Here is a 25,804-nt window from a genome sequence, read left to right as displayed (position 1 = left end):
GAGGCCACAACAGTGAGAGGCCCACGTACCGCAAAAAAAAAAAAAGAGGGAGGAGATATGGGGATATATGTATACGTATAGCTGATTCACTTTGTTATACAGCATAAGCTAACCCACCATTGCAGAGCAATTATACTCCAATAAAGATGTTGAAAAAAAAAAAAGAGGTACCCAAAGCACCTGTGCTACAGCAGCAGAACGGGCCGTGGAGCCGCTGGGCCGGGGCAGCCGAGGTCGGAAGAAGGGCGTCCCGGAAATCTCCGCGGAAAGCAGGGAGGCCTTCACTCTAGCTCATCACACGCGGCGGCCACCACACCGTGTCACAGTGAAACCGGAGACGCGCGCGCTGCCACCTTGTAGCGTGTGACTTTTCTAAGGAGGCCGGAACTAGACGGGCACCCGCTGATGGCGTCAGCTCCCGGCTCCTTTTCAGATAAACGTACCTGCAGGAGCTATCGCGAGGCTCCAGAGCTCAGTCAGGCGCGCACTCGCAAAGGCCGCGCGAGTTTGCAAAGAGCTCTGGAGCTTCCGCGCTCCTTCCCAGGGCGCCTTGCAAGACCGGGGGAGGAGGTCCAGCTAGAAGCCACGCCGCACGAGGGGTCTGTGCTGCCTGCGGAAAAGCTGACAGGTCTAGCGAGGCCTCTAGGGAGGAGAAAGAGAGAAATGGGAAGGCAAAGGCCCTAGAGCCGATGATGTCTGTATCAAGGTCTGTCCTCTCCTCACTTGGATATTTATTGCCTGGTGCTGGGCCCATCCTCCCATCAGTGATCATTGCTGAGGCTCACGGTTAATAGAAAACGTTAAGATGCTGTGCAAAACTGGCATGGGCCGATGTGTTTATCATTTTCATGACCATAGTGACCCAAATGAGCCCCTCTTTGCTTCCAACCCTGAGGAGGTCCCACTTGACCTTGAGTCCAGAGAATTATATTCACAGAGGACTCTCCCTAATTACAGGACAGCTTTACTACATTTTATTGGAACTGCCATAACCATCCAAAAGGCACTAAAACTCCTAGGATAAAATTTACATTCTTTGTCTCTTGAAGATATATATCTTACCATGTCTTTGAAATGTAAACACCTCAGGAGGTGACTAAAACTCTTGCCCACAAACTCCTGAGACTGAAGCAAAGTGGACAAGATTTGGGACAAGTAGAAGGAGGCCTTTTAACATACAAAATGCTATAAAAACTCTCTTGCCCAAAGTCTAGTCCACAGCCTCCTTAAGCTTACTTGTCAAGGACAAATATAAATCTTAAAAGTCTTCTCCACAAATGTTAGTATAAAGCTTTAGCCACTGCAGCAGGTAACCTTAAATTGTTCTATCTGCCAATTTGTATTCAACTATTATTTATAAACTAGTGAGTTTTATATCGTGCCTGATTCATGGCTAAAATCTTGGAACAGAAGTTATAGTGTCTCGTATCTGCCTGCATGTTTATGTATGTCTATGGATGTATATTTATGTGATTTTTTTTCTTTCTACCTGCAGATGACGTTGCCAAAATTACTTTGTAAAAGAGCTCTGCTTAATTGGCTTAAAAATAAGCACTATGAATTGAGTATTCCTAAAACTCAGAAATATAGAGACTAACCCAAATGTTTTTCAAGTTCACATGATCTGGAATAATCTTTGATAAATCTAATTTATGTTTGGTTTAATTAAAATAGGTATTTCTTTAGAGTTGTCAGCATTAAATATAATTCAGATAAACAACTTTTATTCTACCTGGGTTTACTTGTCAAATAAATTCATGTTGACACAAAATTTGTCAGCAAGAAAAGTAGCTTGGCATGATGGCTGACTTTGGCTACTGTCTAATGAAAGTTCCTTGATAGTCTAAACATCATTGTTGGGAGAAAATAATTTAGATATATGTAATTGGAATAAGAGTGTAGGTCAACTTTTTAGCAATAATTATGTGTTATGGGATTTCTACTTAAAAATAGTTTCCCAAAGGAACTTCTCTGGTGGCACGGTGGTTAAGAATCCACCTGTCAATACAGGGGACATGGGTTCGAGCCCCGGTCTGGGATGATCCCACGTGCCGTGGAGCAACTGCTGAGCCCGCATGCCACAACTACTGAAGCCCGCGCACCTAGGGCCCATGCTCAGCAGCAAGAGAAGCCACGGCAATGAGAAGGCCGCGCACCACAACGAAGAGTAGCACCCGCTCGCTGCAACTAGAGAAACCCCATGTGGCAACAAAGACCCAACGCAGCCAAAAATTAATTAATTAATTAATTTTAAAAAATACTTTAAAAAGGAAATAGTTTCCCAAATCTCTTTGATAACTTGAAACTTCAGAATTTTGCTAAGTTTAATGATGGGAATTCACTGAATGTCTAGATCATTTCCAAATAATAGAAAATACTGAAACATTAATTGCTAAACAAGTCTAAGTTTATTTACTCTTGACCTCTTATTACAGAGGAACCAAAGATATTTGGGTCTGTTAGTAAACTTGGCTTCTGCCACATTGAAAAATTGTGCTATGAGGTAATGTGTGTTACTAGAAATTATGAAATGCATTCATAAGTTTACCAATGTAAAGAACGCTGGTGTAACAGTCAGTTCACAATTGCTTCCTTCTTAGTTTTAGCTAGAAATTAAAGTTTCTAAGGGTTAAGAATTCTAATTAACATATGTAATTAAAGCTGCTAGAAATAATGAGAGATACAGCCCTGTATGCAAGGAAAGTAGGATGTGTTTTTGGCAAGAAAAGGTGTGAAGTATGGAGATATATTTTTTAAGGAAAAAGAAAGTAAATTTGTCTTAAAAGTAAAACTGTTTATTTTAGAATGAGAAAGAGGAAAACAAAGGAAAAAATGGTATAGAAAGTTGGGAAAAAAGAAAGAGAGAGAGAATTTTACTTTGTGTAGTCAAGATGGCTAAAATGGAACGAATTTATTTTAAGGGTTTTAAAAAATAAGCTTTGGTATCAATAGTGCACTTATGTAAAACTAAAACATTTTTCTTTCATCTGCTAAAAGTACAAAGCTTTCTTGAACTATTACACTTAATAAGATATTGTGAAATGTTTTTCTTTACCTTTTAAGTAATCTGGCTAGAAAGCAAAGATTTTGTGTTTTATGAAAAATTTCCTGTCTTCATGTTATCTTAATCAGGTCTTCGATTACTTAAGAAAACTGAATCTTCTCAATATTAAAAGAACTTAGTTTTGCTCACAACTATGTAACCTGCTGTAACTGTAATATTGTCTTTAATATTTTTTGTCCTTTTGGTTAAGTAGATAATTAAGTATTGTCTCATAATGACTGTGATCCTGTTTAGTCAAGTGTCCACAACCTTTTGATATTTTTGACAAACTTCCCAAAATCAAATTTTAAGTGACTTTTTTTGACCTGGAAGTAACTTCGGGATTTTACAGAGGACCCCTGGAACATCTCAAAAGATTTATTCTCTCTCCTTATAAAAAGTGAGACATTATAATGATTGGGCTTATTTGATATGTTAAATTACATGGGAAGCATTGTCAAATAGGAGACAATGCTAAACCATCTTTATGGATATCCTTGTATAGATATATTATATGAAATTCCTAAAAATGTGATAGGTAATGGTATCAGTAATAATTCCAGTTATCATCTTAAAATGTTGTTTGTTACAGAAATAATCAGGTTTCCTTGACAACTGTATTATAATGAACTCTCAGATCTTTAACAAAGGGCATGTCAATAAGAATCTGTTTACCTTGTAACAGGACACAATTGGAACCATTGATTATATTACCAAGGCTTTGACTAGAATGTCATATTTGAAAGAGAAATGCATAGACTCACATATGACCAGACAGCTTTAAGGAATGAAGGTTGACTTTATGGAGCCAATAAAGCCCCTTGGAAAAATTGGCCTGGTACCTTGTTTACATGGCTCCCAGTAGGGGCTACCAGGTGAGTAACGAAGGTTACTTCCTGGCAGGTACAGGAACTTCAGAATATTTGGGGGAAACTCAAGAGGAGAGGAATTCATCCAAATCTCTAGATACTGCAGGCAAAGTTGACGGCAAGTTTTGAACTTTGTTTCCTAGCCTAGAGAGGATTTTAAAAGTTCAGTCTCAGATTTCTTATATATGATTCTAACAAAACAAACTTAAAAGAGCCTATATGGTCAATCACTATTCTTGCTGTACTTATGTAAATAATCAGGCCAAGTTTATTGAAACTAGACTGAATTTGCAAACAAATTAGTCTTACTATGGTTATCTTTGATAGAAATGGAGATGATTGTAGAGAGAAAAATTATGTTTCAATAGAAACATAATACACACTTGTGGATATTAGATTCTAGTTCTGTTAATTGTCTTTCAGGTTTTTTCTTTCTACCTATAAACTGGACTGGATAATGAATTCTTCTTGTTTCTTCGAATATCTGGCTGTAACTCTCCAAACTAATGTTTCCAGTTTTTCTCCACCCTACTGACTTGGAATCATTGAGAACTAAAATTGGCTGTTTAGCTTGCATGGCTCCTTTACCCAGAGCCATACAAGCTAAAGTGGGACAACTTTATATCAACTTCAGAGAAGTCACCTCACTCATGTGTGGACAGTCTTCATGTCTATTGTTATGTGGGACACTCAAAAAACCACCAGAGACATTCAAACTGCAAGACAGGAAGATCTATCAGATTGCCACTGTCTCCCCTCACATCCTCTGAAGATGCTTCGAGCTCACCATCTGGAAGTCTTCTTGACTAACTGCTTTCAGAACTCAGTAACTGGGATTATAATCTGCTCCAATCATTAACTTTTGTGGTTTTTTTTTGTTTGTTTGTTTCCATAGAAATGCCTCCTGATCCAAATACCTGCACCACATGGGCCTCACTTGGGGAACCCACCTGCCTCACTGCTTTCTGAAATAAGACACAGCCCTTTAACTGAGCTGACCTATTCTCAGGACTCAGAGACTGGTTCAATGAGATATGGAGCAATCTGCCAACTCAGGACAGGTTCAAACCTATTTACACCAGATGGCCCAAGTTGTTTAAATATTCCACGTTCTTACTAAATCTTTGAACAGATTCCCAGGGTCCCTGAAATCACTGACCTATTTTCATGGCTGGGCCTTTCAAGTTTAGGACAATGTGTGGCTACAGGATTTCAGACTGCTGCCTATATAATTGTTATATTTTTTGCTACTATAATCCTATTTACACGTGCAATTTCTGTTTACAACATGCCCTATACCTGACTTTTAGCATATCAGCTATCTAGGCCATTAGTGTCCTCATCACTGGCTATGATGCCTTGGCATCACAGGGTGGATTGTAATATAAGCCCTGACAGTTGGCTTTTATTTTGTGATGCAAATGCCTCATTTAAGCTTCCATTGCCAAGGCATCCACTTCAAAGAGGGCTGTCTTGAATAAACACATTGCCAGTCACTCACGTGACTGAAGAGCCAGGACACAGGCACTCTCCCTCCCCACCCCTACCCCCATGAGGCTTCTTTGCTTTAGAGATCCTGGTTGATTTAGATAACTGGCCGGCCACTTGGGCCACTTGTTTTTTCTTTCTTCTTCCAGCTTTGAATTCCAGCTCTTATGTTTTAAAGGTGCCAATAAAGAGTGAGCCCATGAAGCCCTCGGGTTCTACCCTCAACCCCAATAAAGGCAGAACCCCAGGCCCATGCTCACTCTCTCTCTACCTACAGCCCCACTGTGTGTCCTGGGGTGTGCCTGATATGCTCCAGGGCTTGTAAGTAATACACTTTTTAAAGTTTCCAGGTGATTATTGCTGATGGCGTCTTGCAACCATAATAATAACCACAAGGGTCTGGCCAGTGGTAACGTTGGTTTGGAAAAGGGAGATGTCTGTGGGAAGCACACCAGGGCCCAGGTAAGTGGCTCCAGGCATTTCCAGCCAATAACATTACCACTGATAGGCTGAGACCTGCACAAAACACTCTTACTTTGCTTTCTAGTTGTTTCTACACCTTTCTAGTCCCTTAACTTGTCAGTACAGTGCTGAGGTTAAGTACTTAAAAATTACTAATTGGCTTGTCCTGCTCTTTATTCCTGAAAATCTGTTGGGGTCCTGCCCAGTCCAGATGATAAGGGTGAGTGTATGTTTGCTGGGAGACACTGCAGGGAGGGGAATTGAAAACCTTGAAATAAGAATGAGGTTCTCCGGCATCCATAATCTGACAATATAGTGTGATTCTGTAACCAGCCTAAAAGTTGGCAAAAATCTCAGGTAGGCCTGAGGATCTGATTTGGTTCCTAAATCTCCGGTCACTATGGCCTTATCCTATCTTGGTTCCATAAAAGCCCCTTACTGGCATGACAGATTTATAGAGCTGCTTGGTTTAGAACCTATAATCATCTTTGGCCAATCCCTTTCCAGGTTGGTCCAGGACAAGGCTAGCCTCTGGGAGATATTGGATGGGAAGAGTTCTTTCTAGACTCTTCTTTTATGGCATGTGGCATTTTTTCAGGTCCTACATCAAAATGGTTAAATTTTTATCAGTTATGTAATACACAATAAACACTGGTAAGAAGTCAGTACAGGATGCTTGTAAGCCTGTCCCAAGGCTTTTTTTAATACTAGCATCTTCTAGAAGTCATTTCATTGTTACGATCTGGGTAACGATGGCAGTTTTCTGACAAAAAAGAGTCATGATTTGGATACATGGCACCTTTGTAAAAATCTCCTAATAGGTTAAAAAAAATTGATGATGATGCATAAGGAAATGAAAGAAATGGGAAAGGTCATTATGTAAATGTATGCAGTGAGATGTTCTCTAGTTCTTGGAATTGCTGGGATGAACCCTGCCTTGGACATCCTGCAGTTCTAGAAAGGTATGGCGAGCACCACGGGGCAGCCCAAGGTCAACCCATAAATGCAAACAGGAGCTAAGGTGGTACTGCTTGATGAGAACCAGTTAGTCTTCTAGAACAAGGCAAATGGGCAATGAAGGACAGGAATAGCTGAAAGGCATGAAGCTTTGGGAAAACGGACCCACTTCTACAGAAGGACAACCAGTGATGACAAAATAAACCATTTTGGAGGGTCAGATAGAAATGCTTTTAGAATTAATGCTAACTGAAATTTTCTCACGGGAAGTTCCAAGACAGTGGTTCTCAAAGTTGAACAAACACCAGAATCACAAAGAGGGCTGCTAAAACATAAATCGATAAGGCCCTACCCCAGAATTTCTGATGCATTAAGTTTAAGAAAACTTATATTTGTAGCAAGTTTGCAGGTGATGCTGATGCCGCCGTCTGGGGACCACACTTTGAGAAGCACTGTTCTAAGGTACACTACATGAAATTGCTGGCCTGTGAATTTTAGGATCCCAGGAATATGACTTAAAGAAGTGGCTGAAAAACAAAAGTCCTCATCACCTCATTTCTCCTCCCAAAGTAAACAAATCAACAAAATGAACCAAAAAATTAAACTAAAAAATTTCAATAACAAATAATACTATACCGAAACTCTTCTGTTAGAGATATTTAAAGGTGAATCATCTGTGAGCAATGGCGAACCCATAACGTGTTTCCCTAGAGACGAGTCCTTGACAACAGTATGTCTCCTGTCAAATTATTTAACAGAAGCCTAGGCATCAGCATGGTATCATTCCTGCATTTTCACCTATAGCGTTACCATGATGCAACTTGCCAAAGTCCATGTCTTAAGCACAAAAACATACACAAGCTGCTGAAGATTCTGCTGAGATGAGGTGAAAGTAGAGTAATTCCATAAATGTTTCCCTTCCCTCCAACCTTTCATATCCCAGGAGGCCTCTCCTGGGGCCTGGGGTATGGGGAGTCGGACTAGACCCACTGTCAGAGCTCCAGCTTATAAAGTCCACACCAGATAAAAGGCCCTCTGTACAAACTACAGACACGTCAGCTGGGTAAGGAGGTAAACAGAGCAGCCTATGGCAAACTCCAGTGGATGGTCTCTGCATCTGTGCTAAAAATAAGAGAAGTCTTTAGGAGTCAGAGAGGAAAACATTTTTATAAAGAGATTTTATTACATAATTTCTGTATACAATAGACATAGGAAAAGGGTTTATAGTGAAAATTCCATGTCATTTTTCAAAAGTTTTGAATTGCTTGGAGAAAAATTCTTACAAAGCTATCTAAGGCAAAAGTAGTATTTGACCTTTAGAACAAATGCTAATCCCTTTCATCATATTTAAAGCAAGGCATTTTCAATTCAATTAACATGGAGAGGCTTTCAAATTGCTATGTCATTTACATTAAGAGTTTAAATTCATCTATAAAGTGAAAAGTTTAAACACATAGAAATGTTCTCTAATACAATACGTACTGTTGCTTTCTTCAGATCCATTCCACGTGAGTGTATGGACGTACTTTTTTACACACCAGCAGAGAAACCTGCGTCTCCTAACGGCACAGTGAGGGCTGGAGTGCAGAGAGGGAAAGTCCCATGCGTTTCCCATGTTAAATGGCATAACTCCCACAGATCACATACACCTCGCCATATTGACTCAGTTCATTGCACTCCATATCCTGCAAAAATAAATCTAGTGCTCGACAGCTGACATTATTGCTCACTTACGTTTTAGTAATATATTTCTTTAACATAAGACAGAAATATACTGAAATTCGATACCACTTAAACTCAAAAGCAATCTGAAATTCAACCACATGATGCATACACCCACTTGCTTTCTGCCATGGATGTTGCATTTTTCTTAAAGTTGATGCTGGAAAATGTGGTAGAAGAAAAACTGGCTTTCCTTGAACGAAGACTAAGCATTAGAAGAGGAGCTTTTTGAGGGGAATGTTAAGCCCCACAATAAAACTGGAGGAACAGTGAGAATCCAGAGTCTCTGGAGAGAGGGAGAAGCCCCCGTTTATCTTCCTTGTCTACCCCAACACTGTAGCTCGTGTCCAGCAGACCCCACAGCAGGCCACCGCCTAGAGCAGGAGCCACGTGAGCCCCCAGAGGATGGACCGCACCCTGGGACAGGAATGTCCTGGGAGACCACTTCTTTAGGGGTCCTTGGGCCGCTGGGAAATGTTGGGACTCCTTTGGTGAGGTCGGGAAAGACTTCTAGGATAGTCTGGACACCGAGGCTGCAAGGGTCTTAAATTCAACGTCTCACCTCTAGAGGGGAGTGAAACTTGCGAATTCCAGAGTGACCCCAGGGCCTGAGGTGACACATCTGGGAGCCGAGGGAAGAAGAGCATAGTGCCTCTGGAATCTCAAAGTTGTGGCCCACATGACAATGACGAGCCTCACCAGGAGGTGTTTTGAGAGACACAGAAGGATGTGGACGTGACCACGCTGACATCGATTGATCACAACTTTTCATTTTAGTTTCTCATTATTTCTTTAAGATTGTCAGGTGTTCCTCTTTCTTATTTTGGTGTTGGTGCTTATAAGGAAAGATGTCAGTATTCACAAGCTATCGAAGATTTACAAAAAAATTATTTTTTAAAAATTACACTTCAGGATTAGCATTCAAGGCTACAAACACAATATATATCAGTCGTAAACCATACTCTCACGCCTGGTGGCCGCAATACCCATCTATATCACCACTGCTCAGAGCTGTAGAAACCTTACGGTGCACGATCCCACCGTATGGATGGTGGGACGTCCATCCCACCAGACTAAATGTTATACGGCAACTGAGCGGAGCTTCTTAGAGTAAAACCAGCCATACTGTTACAGAGAAAAATTTCTGGCTCTTGGCCCAACTGTTTCCATACCAATCAGCTAAGTCACCCTCCTCTCTGCTTCTTTCCATTTCAAATGCCTGGGCTTCGGCCTTTGAGGCAATTAGAACCAGATCAGTTTAATTTTACAACACTGATCTTCATTGTATAGCAATATAGTAATTTTCCCCTGAGAGTGTCAATTATTTTGCAAATATTCTAAGTCGTGTTTATACATAAAGAATAGGCATGGAGAGGCTAGACAGCTTGTCCCTCGTCACACAGCAGATTAGTGTCAAGGGTGGGATGTGAGCTCCTGGCTGTTTCTATTTTAAGCCCCAATGTCCTTCCAGAGGTCACCTTGCCCTGTGCACAGGTCCCCCGCCCTCCCCTCTGGGCTCCGTTCCTTACTTGCTCTTCAGAGCACTGGACATCTAGTACCCAGGCTTCCTCCTCAACCTTCTCTGCTCTCTCTTACTTCTGCTGCCTTGATGAAGTGTGCTGTCCCCAGTATTTTACTTTACGCAGGGAATTCACCAAAATGCCCTTCCAGCCACAGCTGGTATGAGGTGTGGAGGGACAGACTTACAGAAGGCAATGGCAGGTGCTCTTCTTTGTGAATTTTGGACAAAACAGGGATCAACATTTTACGGTTATCTTACATTCCAATGTTTTCGACAAAAAATAAAAATAAAATAAAGGCCTAACCATGAGGTAATGTTTGCTTCTCTGCCACAACACTCAGTGTGCCCCCTCAGATCTGGCAACAATTTAACATAAGGAAAGACTTTAGACATTCACACCCTTTGCGGGAGAATAAAGGACCTCAGCCCAAACTTGCCACAAAGCTGAGAAGTCTCACAAGACATCGCTCCACCCTTGTCTTAGGTGGATCTGCACACATGCCTCCAGGCCGTGTGTCTCGCAGGTCTCAACACCCTGCCCCACCGAGCCCTGGTCTCCGCACTGCAGAGGAGATCTTGATTTTCATGTCTGAAGACCAAGCACCTTCTGCCTATTGAGCAAGGAGAAAAAAAAATCGAAAGAAGCTATGTAGGCGAAGAAAGTAATGCCGAAAGCTATGTAAGTGGCTCGTGAAGAAGTCTCACAAAGCTACCTCTGAGGTTCACTAAAGTTACAAACAGTTCTCGATCTAGTCAATAGCAAAATGCATTGATGGCCAGGGCCTCTGTTTAAGCAAAGGAAGAAAAATATCAATAGCATAAAACTGCTCTTCTATTTTTGAAAAAATATATCTGAGATAGACGCTCTCGAATTAGTTTTAATAAGCTGTGCATGAAGTACACTTGTTTCCATCAACTCCTCTACAGCTCTGTCTTGTCGCCCTGGGCCGGGCTGCCCCCTGCGCTGTCCCCGCTGGCGTCACTGATCTCTGCAGGTGTGAAAGACAAGGACGCAGAGTTTATGCAGTATCTTTTGCCGGTTGGACGAGGTCCATCGTCAAAAATGTGCCCGAGGTGAGCACCGCACTGCAAGAGAAGGGCAAAATGTTAAGTCAACAGCATCTACAAAGCCGGCTTTGAGGGGAACAGCAGTTTAAATGGATGACCGGCCTAGAGAGAAATGATGGAAGCCATCATGGATGATTTCTAACCTGCCTGTCAATAGCTGCAAAGATGGTTTCTGGCAGGTTTTGCACCACATGCTGAGAATAAAAAGCACTGGAATTGTGCATATCAGAAACCATTTAGGAGCCACTGTATCTTCTGATCTGTGAAGCCACTCAGCCCGCTGAAAAATGACTGCAGTAGTTTTATGAATTGAGTTGACCCTTGATCTGGACCTCTGGCACTGCTTTTAGCTTTGGATGGGTGGCTTTCAGATATGCAGAAGTTCACTGTAAAAGATACTGTTTAACTGGCCATGACGGAGGTGACGTTTGCTTTCATGGGCAGTAAAACTTAACATCAGACGAGCATTGGATGTTCTTGGAACCCAGCAAAGCAATAGCAAGACTCAACAGATTTATGTCACGGTCACCAAGACTGCAGTGGGGCAAAATGGAAACGTCACTAGTCCACGCAATCGGTTTTTCTGGCCTCCAACAGGTGGAGTGCCATGCGGTCTGCCTTACCTGCACAAACTGGGTCACGTGGAGAAGGAATAAGCTGTCGAGCTCATTCCATGCTACTGACTATCCAAAAAGCTGGGGAAGGAGGAGAGGCAGAGAGTCCAGACAGAGGCAGAAGGAGGGATGGTTGGTTATGACGGTGTTAAGAGAAATCCAGCCCAGAGAAAGTGTCTCCAAAAAGCCTGGCTCACTGAACAGAGCCTGCACTAACTAGTCTGCTGCTGGATTCGGCTCCAGGAGATAAGAGCACAGGCCACACTTACCTGTCCCCCACCCTCCTCAGCAGGGACAGGGCTGAAGGGTATGGGGACGTTAGTGCTCCACATTCAAACAGGCTGCAAAAACACATCGTTCGTCGTGTAACAAAGAAACCAAAGCCTGGGGCAAATGACCCCCGTTCATTCATTTCACAAATATTTAGGGAGCGCCTGCTACATGCCAGGCACTGTCCCAGACTCTGGAGGTACAGGCAGTAGCCTCATGGAGCTTACATTCCAGTGGGGGAGACGGAAAATACAAAGGAAATTAGGGACCGTAAAGCACAGTAGGTGGAAGTAAATGCTAAGGAGCAAAACAAAAACGAAAATGAAAACCAGAAAGTGCCACAGGTTGGGGGCTGACATTTTAGGTAAGGTGGCCAGGGGTGGTTTTTCCGGGCTGGCTTTGGGATAAGAACCTGGAGGAAGTGAAGGAGCGGATATCCAGGGGAGAGCATCTCAAGCAGATGGAGGAGTCAAGACTTAGGCAAGAACGTGAGAGAAGAGACACACAGATGGTTCATTAATTCTTCTCATCGAGCTCGTTTGGTGTATAAAACACTCATACATTGCAAGGAAGGAAAATAGGAGACGATGAGAGAGAAGTGAGGGATGGTGCTCATTACAGTGGAAAGAACCAGAATCTCAGTTTCCCCATAGAAAGTACTAAATTCAATTTTCGAGGGTCCTCTAGTTATTAACGAATAGCACAAATAGCAGCTTCAACTAGAGGGCACTTCCACGGGAAAAGTGCATTCTTATTTTACTGCCAACATACTGTGTCAGCTTATTAAAGAACTAAAAATGAACCCTGAACTGATTTGATCTGTTGCCTGGAAAATATGAAACAGGCCTAAAAAACAAACCTTGCATTATTTTACCACATTTTATGCAGGTTTAGGTAATATCAAGGCTGACAGCTCAGATTGCTTTCCCTTTCTATAAACAATGGAGACCAAATTTTCAGGCATCAGCAGCTAAGATGCACCAGTAAAAATACACATGCTTACCCAGTGGACACAGGAAAGCACCTACTTCTGCCTGCCAGAAGAGTCAGCGTGCAGGCCGACAGGAACTGGTGCTCTCGGTGACCAGCACGTGTGCACAATTATTGATCTCATGTGCAGCTCCGGCTCTTCAGTCACCTGGCATCTGAGAGGTGGCGTTTTCACATAAAAGCCTCAGATAGTTTTTTTGGTTTTTCTTTTGTTTTAATGAGAGAATACAGCTATCTGGGCAAAAGTAAATGATATTGCCTTTATTAATCGTCTTGAGCATATTTAGAAAACAGTTCTCTTTACCTTACTACAAAGATAAAGCATAGCAATGGTATACTTGAAGCCATTTTGTAGTATGTATTTTCCAAATCATTCATTTCCCAAATCATTAAAAAAAAAATCCAAATTAGAGTAATTTAATCTGTTGGACTGAGTTGGTTATCGGCCTGCAGTTTCATTTGAATCAATGAAACAAGTCATTTCAATAAGAAAAACACAGATTCTAGACCCAGGCAACAGAAAAAGGGAGCGGGATGAGGAAGAAGAATTATAGTGGGGAAAAGGCAACAAAGATCTTTGGTAAATAAGTATCTGCGTTGGTGATGGGGTAGGGAAACCCTCAGAAATGGTAATGGTCCCCTAAAAACAATAGTGATAGCTTCATCGTGCTTGCACAAGGTGTTCTGGAAGATTCACTCCAGGCTCACATAACTGAGGGAGGAGCAAGGTGTTCATTTAGATCTGTGCCACCACATACATGCCCATCCGGTTGCCTACAAAGTTGTAAGGCCGTTTGTCTGAAGGAAGCCTAACCACACAGTACCATTTCTGCTTCCTCCCAGGAGCACCTAGCCTCCCATAAAAGAACAGTACCTGGTTTCTTTTAAAAGTGCACAAGCCCTGAAGGCTCCTCCCTGAGGGGAACACCCATGGAGCCCATTCCTTCCAGCTTCTAACCCTGGTGGAAGGCTACGGTGATGAACGAAAGTTGTCACAGATGCACTGTTTCTTTAGCCACCTGGGAGCTCCGCGTCCCGGCCCCAGCCAGCCGGCAGTGTGCTGGGATCCCTCAGCACACCTGGTTGTAACTGAAACAAACTGGCTGCCCAATGAAGAAATCTCTGAAACCTGCTGTTAATGATTTATTTCCGGGTATGATCTTTGGTGTGCATTTTGAAAGTTGTTTTAAAATGGTTATGTATTTCTTTCTTTTACAGGTAAAATACAAACTATGACTGAATCTTCCAGCTCTTATTCTGAGGAAGCATGAGATAAGCATTGTTCAAAAGAAATAATTTAAATTCCCACGGGAATCCTTTATCACCTAAGCCTCTCACTCAGAAAAACTGGCAACTAAAGAACCTGTAGAGAACCAAGGGAAAGGACCCCCCTCAAAAAAAAGAAAAGTGATTGAGCATCATATTTAACATAATTCCTTAAAATCTGACTGCAATTCTTAATTGTGTGCATGAGAAACACAAATAGTGCATTCAACACAGTTACATATTTCTGCACTGATATATTTCCAACTGTCCTGGAAGGTTTTCTCCCAGCTACTCCTAGGATGTTTGGGGTTTTATTATTATCATTTTCTCTTAAGTGTTTGATCTACAAGATGAAGCAGTTTCAAAGCAGGGCTTTTACACTTGGGCACATGGGGCAGGATGGGAAGGAGAAAAGAGTTTTAAGAAGGAAAGCAATTTACTTTGCCAGTAGTATCCTGTTTTCTCCCATCGTTATCAAAGACACTTGTGTGTAAGTAGGGCTCTTTTCCTCTGTGCTTGTGATATTAATCTTTTGCCAAGGAAATGACTGTGAAGTCACCACTTTAGCATTATGATTTTACTGAAAGATCAAGAAAAAGAGGGGCTGTGAGTCTGAAATCCTATTGTAACACATGGGTGTCTTTAATCATCAGCAATATATGAGTTGTCATCTGCAAAAGATTAATAAGGTTTGGGGTTTTACCAAAAACTGCTTAACTCTTTTTTAAATTTTATTTATTTATTATTTATTTTGGGCTGCATTGGGTCTTTGTTGCTGCGCGCGGCTTTCTCTAGTTGTGGTGAGCAGGGGCTACTCTTCGTTGCAGTGAGCAGGCTTCTTATTCAGTGGCTTCTCTTGTTGTGGAGCACGGGTTCTAGGCATGCAAGCTTCAGTAGTTGTGGCACACGGGCTCAGTAGTTGTGGCACACGGGCTCTCGTGGGCTCTAGAGCGCAGGCTCAGTAGTTGTGGCACACGGGCTTAGTTGCTCCGCGGCATGTAGGATCTTCCTGGACCAGGGCTCAAACCAGTGTCCGCTGAACTGGCAGGCGGATTCTTAACCACTCCGCCACCAGGGAAGCCCAAAAACTGCTTAACTCTTGAAAAATACTTTGTATTGGTGGATATTTACCTTTCTGTTGATTTGGCTGACTTAGAACAAATTAATAAGGATCTAAAACAAACTTAAGGGACTCTACCATAGATTCAAGCAGTAATAGCTGCAGTCATAAATAGAGTCCAACTTGGGTAAACTCAGGGTTCTTCCTCAAAGATTATTACAAAAAGTTAAGTGATTTATTGGTCTCCCATTTGCTGCAGATGTAGAATTTTGATCTAAAGAAGGAAGAATCCCCCAATTATTTCCAGGAGAGACTTACTTCACTGAACTACAGCTTAAACCATGCAAATCTTACCTCTTTGCACTGAATTTAAATTCCTGACAGTGTTGCCTAACAGGCTGGGGTTGGAGGCTTAGGAAGAAGCTGTCAAGCAATTACTCATAGTAGTCAGTGAAAGTGGAATAGAAGCAATATATTTTATCGCTAACTAAAAATGTGAATTAAACGAAATTAAGAAAAATTCTTTATAACTGGAAATTGCTAGGAAATTGCTACAGCCAGGGGGAAGATACATACGCCCACCAAAGTGGAGAGCCACTGCAATGAGAAGCCTGCGCACCACAACGAAGAGTAGCCCCCATTCCCGCAACTAGAGAGAGCCCGTGCGCAGCAACGAAGACCCAACTCAGCCAAAGATAAATTTAAAAAATTAAAAAAAAAAAAAAAGGAAGAAGAAGTCACTGGACACATGGAAAAACTACAGTGTAGTATAATGAGGTGGTAGGTACGGCTCCCAATGTGTTTATAATTCTTACCCAAACATGAGGCCTAATTCACTGCATGGTGTGATCCATATCACAATGAAGAAGAAGGGGCAGGGGAGGAGGAGAAGGGAGGATGGGGGAGGGGAGAAGGAGAAGGAGAGGAATCCTAAGTACTAAGGCAAGAATTAGAGACCCATACACCAAAAAAAAAAAATCGCCATATTGCCAGGCAAGCAGGTTGAGTCTACTGGTTCCATCCACAGAAGCTCAGTTTATTTGTGTAAGTTGGCAGTAAAAGGGTCTACGTGTTTAGATGCTCCATCTTTACCATAAGAAAGAAGCATTCCACATACCATGTCCAACTGAGAATGTCTCTAAGATACTGAAAACATCTAATGGATTCTTTATAACACAAACCCCTTTCATGCAATGCAGTCCAGAAAAAGGACAAACCATGTGAATTCAAAATACAACAAGAATTTTAGAAAGAGGAGAAGCAAACCAGACAATTTTGCCATACCATGTCACCATCCAAAAGTTTAAAAGAAAAAAAAAAAAAAAAAGATGGGAGAAGTTGCATGTAGGAGAAGAGACTTCCTAAACTGAAAGAATAGAAGGTAAAAGAAGATAAACTGATAATGAAAAATAGTGTTAAGGGTGAGAAACTAGGAAATAAGATACAAGTGGTTACTCTAGTATGGAAACCATTAAATCAGTTTTTTTCCCTCGAGTCAAGATAAAAAGGATGAATGAGAAAATGGACAAGAGAAAACTAAAGAAAAATGTAATACAAGAGGAAAATAAATGTCTGTGTCAAACACAAATTAGAAGACAAAGAAACTGAAAGGAAAGACACCCAGAACACTTTAGCTTAGTTAGCTCTTAGTGCACTGTGGGGCAGACATGTCCACTCTGTCCACACAGGAAAGAGTCCAGCAAACATATTCTTTGGGGCTGGAACCCAATTATTTTCCACATGGTACTTACTTCTCAAAGCATGCCTGTTTACACATGCGTTCATGGAACAAATTTCCCTCTCTCTTCTCTTTAAATTTAAGAAAGAAGTGGAACAAATATCCCGCCCTCTTCTCTTTAAATTTAAGAGTTTTATTTAAGAAAGGGTCACTTTCTAATGTGAGAAATAAAAGTGGTGGAAAAAGAAGCTGAAATGGAGTAGGTCAGTCAGTGTTAGTTCTTCACGCAACTGTTAGGAAAGGACCAAAGAATAGTTAACAGTCACCTAGGCCTTTAACCAAAGGGCTGAGAGCTATGCTTGGGTTAGCTTGGTATCTGCTATGAGTGTTGCCTAATTTGGGCACAGTCTGTGGGTTTCATTCCTCTGGTCACTGTAGGACATCTTCCTAATGGTCTTGTCTTGACTCCTACTGGTGTTACCTCAGTGGCTGGCACAGAGAAAGGAGGAAGTATATTCTAACTGTGAATTATAACAATTAGTCACAAAGACATCAGAGTAGGGCCTGAATGAAAGGTATTATCTTATGCCCCACCTTTTCTGTCCCTTTTTTATCTGATTTTCATAGAACTCAATGTTTGAAAGTGGGTTCTGAGTGAAGAGGAAAGTAGCAGTCATATAACAGCCCTTAAGGCAGGTTAAACAAAGAAAGAAAGAAAAAAACAACCATTAGCCTTAAGAGAGGTTTACTAAGTACTGTGTACCTCAGTTACAAATTACTGTGTACCATCCAACCTCACTTTTTTGTCAAGTATTTTAGATTCCTGGGTAGATATTCACAATTTGCTTCTGTGGCAGTTATAATAAAAATTCAGTTGAATCCAAAACTGAATTGAATTTAACTGCTGAGGGATCAGAGGATTTGGGTTTTTAATTTTTTTTCTTATTTCAATATGACTCTTTGTGGTACATGTATCTATCTATCTATCTATCTGCCTACCTACCTACCTACCTCCCCTCTATCTACTTATTTATCCAACTGAGCACCGTAAAGAGCTCTGGAGCTAACTGCCCAAATTCAAGTCTCAGATCAATCTATGAATATCTACACAAGTGTAATTGCACTCCTTGTGCCTCCGTTTTCTCAAGTGTAAAATGAGAGAGAATAACATTATCTAGTCATAAGGTTATTGTGAACATTTACCAGGGGAGTTTTTAAGAATGTTGACGTTCAGGCCTCACCCAAACCAATTAAATTAGAATCTCTGGGGGTGAGACCCAGGATCAAAAAGTACCACCATCTTGCTCAGACTCAGATCTGAGAAGCAAGAGTGAACTGAAAATGTGACTTGGATAAAATATAAAGCCTGCTTTTCAAGGGAGGGAGCGGTCCTCATACTCAGAAGACAGTTAGCTTGCCAACCTTATTTTAAAAAAATAAAACAGGAATTCATCAGGTGGTTAGGTTCAAACCAATCTCCTTCCCTACTTGGTAGTAAATATGCTACCTACTCCCTAAAGCTCATGTGCCTGATGAAGGGGGTTAACGGTCAGGTGGAAGAATGCTGAGGGAGGCCCACGTGGCAATCCCTTTGCTATCACAGCTGCCTGATTGTGCCCCCTCTGCCTCTGATATGTACTGTACAAGAGACAGCCCCCAACAAAACACTCTGTAGTATCAATGAGTTCCAGTGCCACAATACTCAGACTTTATATTTCACTTATTTAAAGCAAATTAGGGCAGGACTACCTACTCTAGAATAAAATGTGCAGTTGCCCTAGTTCTAGAGAACTAGAAGAGACTATCTAATGTGCAGCTGCTCTAGAACTAGAAGGTTCTGGCTATGTCTCTGGGCTTAAGCACAAAACCCCCAAAAGTTCAAATTTCTTGATTGGGATGACAGATTAACTATATTTTTGCCTTCTGCTCAACACACGTTCATTTTCCCCCTTAGATCCAGCACTAATTCAGTCAGAGCAGGGTGGAAGGAACTAACTAGAACATCCTTGTAAATGAGGATAGGCCTATTCCTAGGAGAAGGAGAGAAGGAATTACCTTATCACACATTCCCTCTCTGCTCCCATACAGCCCACCACTGAACTTCCTCTTCCTTCTGCCGCTCTCCAACCTCCCTCCTCACATCCACCCAAGGAGAGCTGTTTCTGGGGTCTTTGTTGACCATGTTGGGATCATTACCATTAGAGGTATTATAACTGAACAGTGAGTGCACAGAACTGCAGGGAGAGGGGGATTATGTGAACAGATTATGTGAGGCCATGTGATGAAATCTTCACATGCCCTAAGAATGACCCATTCCCCACTGTATTAAGTCAACTGAAGATGATTTTTCCTACCAGTGATTTTGTTTAATAGTGTTGAAGCCAATGACTGACATTTAAGTTGACTTGCTAAACTCCTCAAGACTGAGATGTCATTAGGACTTGATAGAGACTTCATTGTGTTTGTCCCTTTTGTGATGGGTCACTTGGCCTTAGTTGCTATATTTAGTACAACCAGGAGTCTTGAAAGTGCTTGCATTGCAGAGTGAGCATCATTTTGGATTTTCAGGTGGGATTAACTCACCTGAGAGCAGCTGGTTTCCACCCTGTGCATCCCATAGGAAAAGTCATCTGTGAATGTGACTGCATCAGAACTGATCACATCGTGGAATGAAGGCCAACCTGGGACAGAGCAAGCACAAGAACCAAAACAGAGGAGAGAGAGACACATCCTTGGGTTAGAAGGCAATTTTAAAAGAAATACTAAGCATAGAATGGAAATCTTTAGTATATGAATCATGCTTAACTTTTTCAACCTGAAAAAGAAAAGGTCGAAGACTCAAGGTTAATATATTTTGCAAGAATGCAACTATTTTTTTTAAGAATAACCTTTTCCTCACATTCAGATTACAGTTGTATTGGGATTTTATGTTTCATGAGACTCTCTTAGACCTTCCAGTAGTTTTTTTAGCGCATCCCTGAACTTATAAAGCTCTCTATCACCATTTCCTCTTCTCTCTCTTATCTTCAGAGTCACTGGGCACGGTCCTGAAGCACAGTGAGTTTTACAGTGTGATGTTTTCCAAAACACAATCCAACTGGTCTGGCTGTTAATTTTTCAACTATTCCATGCTTCTTTAGGAACCATGTTTTTTTAGTACTCAGTTTGGATAGTTAAAATATATTTTGTTAATTCTGTTTTTTCCATCTTAATCTAATTTCTCAGGATAGGGGTTATCTGGAAAGCATAGGTTCTATCTATTGATGGGCAAGAGGCTTGCTTACTTCATAGGAGAGTCTCAGAGCAGTGTTCCTCAGGCATCTCTGGGTAGCGCCTTCTCTCAAATAGCATCTTGTTCCAATTTTCATTTAGTCTAGTGATTTTTTAAATATGCACATGGCTTTAAGAAACCCAGTGGTAAGTAGACCATAAGACTGTACACATGTTTATGGGTATACAGTCAGGTTTTATGTTCAGTACTTATGGGCATGTTTTTACATGTTTCCAGAAAATATGTCTGGAGTAACTGAGTTGAAGCCTGTATCCTCAAAATGATGAAAGAGGTGCAATGTTGCTGAATTGCTTGTGCAATCTTTTTCCTTTTTCAGAAGCCAAATTTTTCCTATAGAAAGGAGGAAGCCCTTTAAAAACTGAGTGCCTTGTGTTAATACACCTTTTGAAAGAAAACGGAATGCAAATTTCCACAATATGATTTCCAGTTTCAAACAAAACAAATTAGCTCAGGCCAAGTTTTTACACTAAACTCCCCCAAGCTCCCCTTCCCCCCCTTATGCAACAACATAGCTTTGGTAATGCTAGATTTAACACCCAGAGTTTAAACACTTTCCAATTCTTTGATTTGACTTCGAGATTGCTACAAATCACCAGGAAAACCTTAACTCTGTCTATATAAGATAATATTCCACAAAACTTAATTATGCTAAGAAACATCAGTATCCTTAAGAAAACCTGTTTCTCCCCATTTTCTAAATGCCAAAGAGAATCTGAATATAGTCTGGCTTATAGTATTTGGTTTTTAACGATTACTTGATACATTGAGGTGCTCTTCTTTGTTCAATGACAGAAGTACCCATTGATAAAGAGAAATTTGGTGGTGATGCTTCAAGACGTTGAAAACTAACTTATCCATGAAAAGAAAGAGAACATTCTGTTTCTGTTTTTGTTTTTTAAAGCTCCCATGTCTTAACTCATTTGACTACAGTTTATAGCAACTAATATTATGACGGGACATATTTGATTCAGTAGTAAACAGGTAAAGAGTTAGGAGTTTTTGTTTTTAAGTTTACCCTAAAGCGACCTCCCTCCCTCCACCACATCCACATTTTCCTATTTCTAGAATTTAAAATAGGTACGGAGAAATATATGTGTATTTCCCATGCTACCTCTGCATCTTAGGTATACTTATCTTGTTCTATTCATCACAGTAGATTTGTGATTTGTTTTCATGCTTTCTCCCTGCTTAGCTGGTGAACATTTTGAAAGCGCTGACCTGAGTATACTCACAGCTTACCATGGTGTACAGCACAAAGGCACAGCTGAAATGTTTATTAAACAGATTTTCCACTAACCTTAAATAAGAAAGTGGGATGAATAATTACAGCACACCACAGAGTCCCATAGAAGAAGGAAAGAATATAATCATACTCCTTCTTTACAAGACCAGATTAAGGAATATCAATGCTACTTTCTCACTGGACTTTCCGTTTTGGCTCATTTACTATAATTAAGCCTCTCTATGTAGGTGAAATAACCTTATTATTTATTTGAGGTAGTAAAAACACATTGACGATCATCTAGGTCACTCACTTTACCGGGTTTTTGGGGGAGAGGGATGGGGGAGCAGAGGGACAAGTTACTTGCCAATGTTACTCAGGCAGGAAGTGGCAGAGCCAAAAATAGAATCTGAGTATTCTGACTTAGTCTAGGGCTCTCTTCTTATGTTCCACTTTTTTCCTCAGTGAAAGGCTGAGAGGTCAATCATTTGAACACTCTGGTAGGAAGGAAGCTGAAGGTTTTAAGAATTATGTTTACGGCCAGTCTGGATTAGTTGATAGATACACTGTTGCACTTAAGAGCTTCTAGGTGGAAACCGATACTGAATGTACACGACAATACCTATTCTCTCACTTTCTAAAGACCAAACTGTTCAAAGGAAAGTCCAAGAGTAATGATATAAATCATGTAATGTAGCTTGGGATATAGATAAGTTTTTTATTCATTTATCTAAAACAGCCAGGAAGACTTAGAAGTACACCCTTAGGCAATAATATTGAGAAAACTGTCAATTCTATTTGGGGTTTCTTAATTCTAATTCTTTCCTAATAATTGTGAATCACTGCCTACTAAAGATTTTGGGGAGGGAAAGGAACTGCTTTCAAATGAGCTATGAAACCATACAGCTATACGTTTTGCATCCATGAATTAAATATTTATAAAATTTTCCAGAAGACCACATTCAAGAGTTGAGCAGGGTGATGTGGGGTGACATGGAGTAAAGGTTCTCAAAAGATTTCAATGCTTCTGAGAAAACTGTTTTGACACTTGAATAGTTACTTGTTTACCATGGTGCTATTTAAACACTAGAAGAGGGCTTCCTTGGTGGCGCAGTGGTTGAGAGTCCGCCTGCCGATGCAGGGGACACGGATTCATGCCCCGATCTAGGAAGATCCCACATGCCGCGGAGCGGCTGGGCCCGTAAGCCATGGCCGCTGAGCCTGCGCGTCCGGAGCCTGTGCTCCACAACGGGAGAGGCCACAACAGTGAGAGGCCCGCGTATCGCAAAAAAAAAAAAAAAAAAAAAGCACTGGAAGAGACACCAAACATCCTAAAATTCACAGTGTCCCTTTGCACTGTAGAAGGAATACAGTTTTCAAGATGGAATATTGGATATGTCACCCACGTCTTAATTGGTGGGAGATTGACAAGGAGAGCCATGTTGAAGTCTATAACCTCCTGTATGGAACACATTTCAAAAGAGAATCACGGTCAACTTCATCAATAAGGTTAACAAAGGAGAATGTTGAGTTCTTTTGCTACATCTCTCAGAAAAAGAGAAGCTCTATAGAAAGAGAATCCAATGGAAAGGTAAGTCCTATTGACAAACTAAGAAGGACCTTTACCCAAGAATAAATTGTCTTATGACAGAGAAGCCACAGTGATGACAGCACTTTGAGAGCGGAATTCCCTCATCATGTGAAAGTATTTAAAGGAGGAACTCTTCACTGCTGTAAAAATCCTCAAAGGAAACCCTGCCCCCACTCCTAATAATAAGGAAAGTGCTTCAAAGGGTGATAGGCAAAGACTTGAAGCAATCTGGGTCTTGTTGAGAAAATTATCTTGAGCAAAGTGCGGGGGAGGGGATGTGTTTTTGTCAGTTTTGACATTAAAGAAAGATCATCCATCCTCCTTTCTCTAGGATTTCCCTTTTGGTCTTCTCATCTAACAAAACAGTATTTGTTTTGGATGTATTCCATATACTTTTTAAAAGAAAAGTCATGTGAAAACCTGTATAAACAGCGTTGACTCACCCTACCCCCAGTACATCCCTTTGCTTCTATTTGAAAAGGCTGGATATGGGCTGATTATCATTTTATTTCCAAGAACATAAACTGTACCTTTCTGATTTTAAGAGCTTAGTTTAAGAGCTTAGCTTAGTTTAAAAATAAATAAAATATTATCTTTTTTTCAACCAGAACTTGAAATCTGAATCTAATACTTCTTGATACTATTACGATCCCCTTGGCACCACTGGACAATATTCTATTTAGGGACCTTGGCTACAACTACTACATAAACATAGTGATATATAATTTATCTATTTTAATACTAAGTTTCTCTTTTTTCTATTAATTTAAAGGTACACAATTGAAGAACCATTTTTACGGGTTAATACATCTTGTCTCTGCTTTAAATTTTAAACTCATTTTTTCACTTTATAAAGATGGAAGCAGTAGATGAGTTATTGTGTAGATAGACTGTAATATTGGCTTGTTATATATAGTTTTCTTTGCCACATTTCCTTGACTTTCAGGTAAGCAATGAATGAGTTTATTTGTTTATTGCACACCTGATTTCGATAATAGTTTTGTATTTTTAGCTCTTGGGCTGGGATTAGTCATCGCATATATATATGCAGAAATATGATCTGAACTAAACTTTTAACAACTCTTAAATTTGAAAAAAATATAATTGTGTGAGATTTTATTTACTCAGACCAGTTTTTGTATACATTGTATTAAAGCACCAAATGTATTTGAATGCTTGACAATGGAGAAATAGGCTTCCAGTATCGTCTGGAAGTGTTATAATGATTATAACTGTTACTGAGCTCATGAACCTAAAATTAGAGAACCTTAAGAATCCTAGGAGTTGGAAGGGAAGGTAGAAATCATCTGGCCTGATGTAAAGTCCCCCTTCAACATCTCTGGCACAAAATCATCTGTGATCTGCTTGAATATGTCCGAACAGAAGCAAACTCACTAATTCACAAGAAGGCTATTCCATTTTTGAAGAGTTCAAATTGTTAGAAATCTGTCTCCCTCTAATTTTTGCCCTTTGGACTTACCCTCTAAAAATGATATGGAATAAATTTAAAGTACCTTTCAAAAAATAACTTATATTCAATAAACACGTCCTCCTCTCTAAGAATTCTCATCTTTAAATAGCAAATAACTATAGGTACTACACCTAATGCCGACAAGTTGGAATACGACAGTTCTGCTTCAATTTTATCCAACCATCAGGCCAAATTAATCTGCAGACATAACTTGGTGTATGTGGTATATGCTGGTATAATGTGAAGCAAATCTGAACACAAGAGTAAGAGATTAATAGTAGATCCTTGGTGCTTGCTACCACCTACACTAGAACGGATTTTTTTAGAGTGCAGTAGAAGGAATTATTCCTTCTCACTCATAACGTAGCTTAATAAAGCTGCTCTGAGTCTACTTGAACCCAGAATTTTATAGTGACACAGCTCTCCAAAAGTAGCGTTGTGTTCATAACTTTAAAATGTTCCACTCCAACTGCCTCTTGAGAAAAACTTTCTCAGCTCCCTATACCAGGCTTTTCCTCCTTCCTCTCAAAAATCTTCAAAACAAGTTGTTAAAACTAACAACAGATTATAAACAAGTTGAAGCCAATTCCATCTGTACCACGTCTAGAAAAAGTGGCCCTCATTCCCTTACTCTTAATTTAACAAGGACTGCTATACAGCTTCCCCTTCCCCTACACCCTCCCTCAACCCCAGATAAAAATACCCCCAGTAAATTGGCTACATGACCCATCAGTAAAACATAGCAGAAACTACGCATGACCAAGAATTCATTTAATTGAAATGTAATTACAAATATTTTGTTGTCTTCAAATGCAAAATAAGTTTGAGCACAACAAATGCCACCTGGGCTTGAGTGATGGTTTAATAATGATGATATATGTTTGAGCATGGTTTTGGTGAGACAAGCTGGAGACTTACACATCTATAATTTTGTGTGGATAGCAATTCTCACAGCTCTATAATTCTAGGACCATACATCAAAATTTGTAGCTTTTAGTTTCTCTGAAGCCAGAATATGTTAACCTCACCGACCGATATTTACTTTATTAGCTATCTCACGCCAAATAATAAAACTCTCTGTGAAGACCCCCTGCTAACAAGAATTGTTTGAAGCTTAGAGCTCTGATTCTTGCCCAGTTATTCACTTCAGTTGACACTTCAAGTGTAACTTTTATCTCATTTTTAAAAGGATGATTCTCTATTCCCCCTCAAAGACCCA

The 25,804-nt window shown here is 40.5% G+C and overlaps 1 protein-coding gene across 1 annotated transcript in view; it reads right to left on the bottom strand.

Annotated features, from left to right (window-relative positions):
* Nucleotides 1-7,980: 7,980 nt before the first annotated feature.
* Nucleotides 7,981-25,804, bottom strand: part of MSRB3 (methionine sulfoxide reductase B3) — a gene marked incomplete at its 5' end in the record, with an annotated part of 164,478 nt that continues 146,654 nt past the window's right edge. Inside the window, 2 exon segments of the mRNA XM_082665631.1 lie at nt 7,981-11,149; nt 19,593-19,690. Coding sequence (XP_082521757.1) covers nt 10,985-11,149; nt 19,593-19,690 — 263 coding nt within the window. The 3' untranslated portion in view covers nt 7,981-10,984.

This window comes from Grampus griseus (assembly GCF_964374135.1).
Source record: "Grampus griseus genome assembly, chromosome: 11".
NCBI lineage: Eukaryota > Metazoa > Chordata > Mammalia > Artiodactyla > Delphinidae > Grampus > Grampus griseus.
This window is presented reverse-complemented; position numbering and strand designations above follow the sequence as displayed.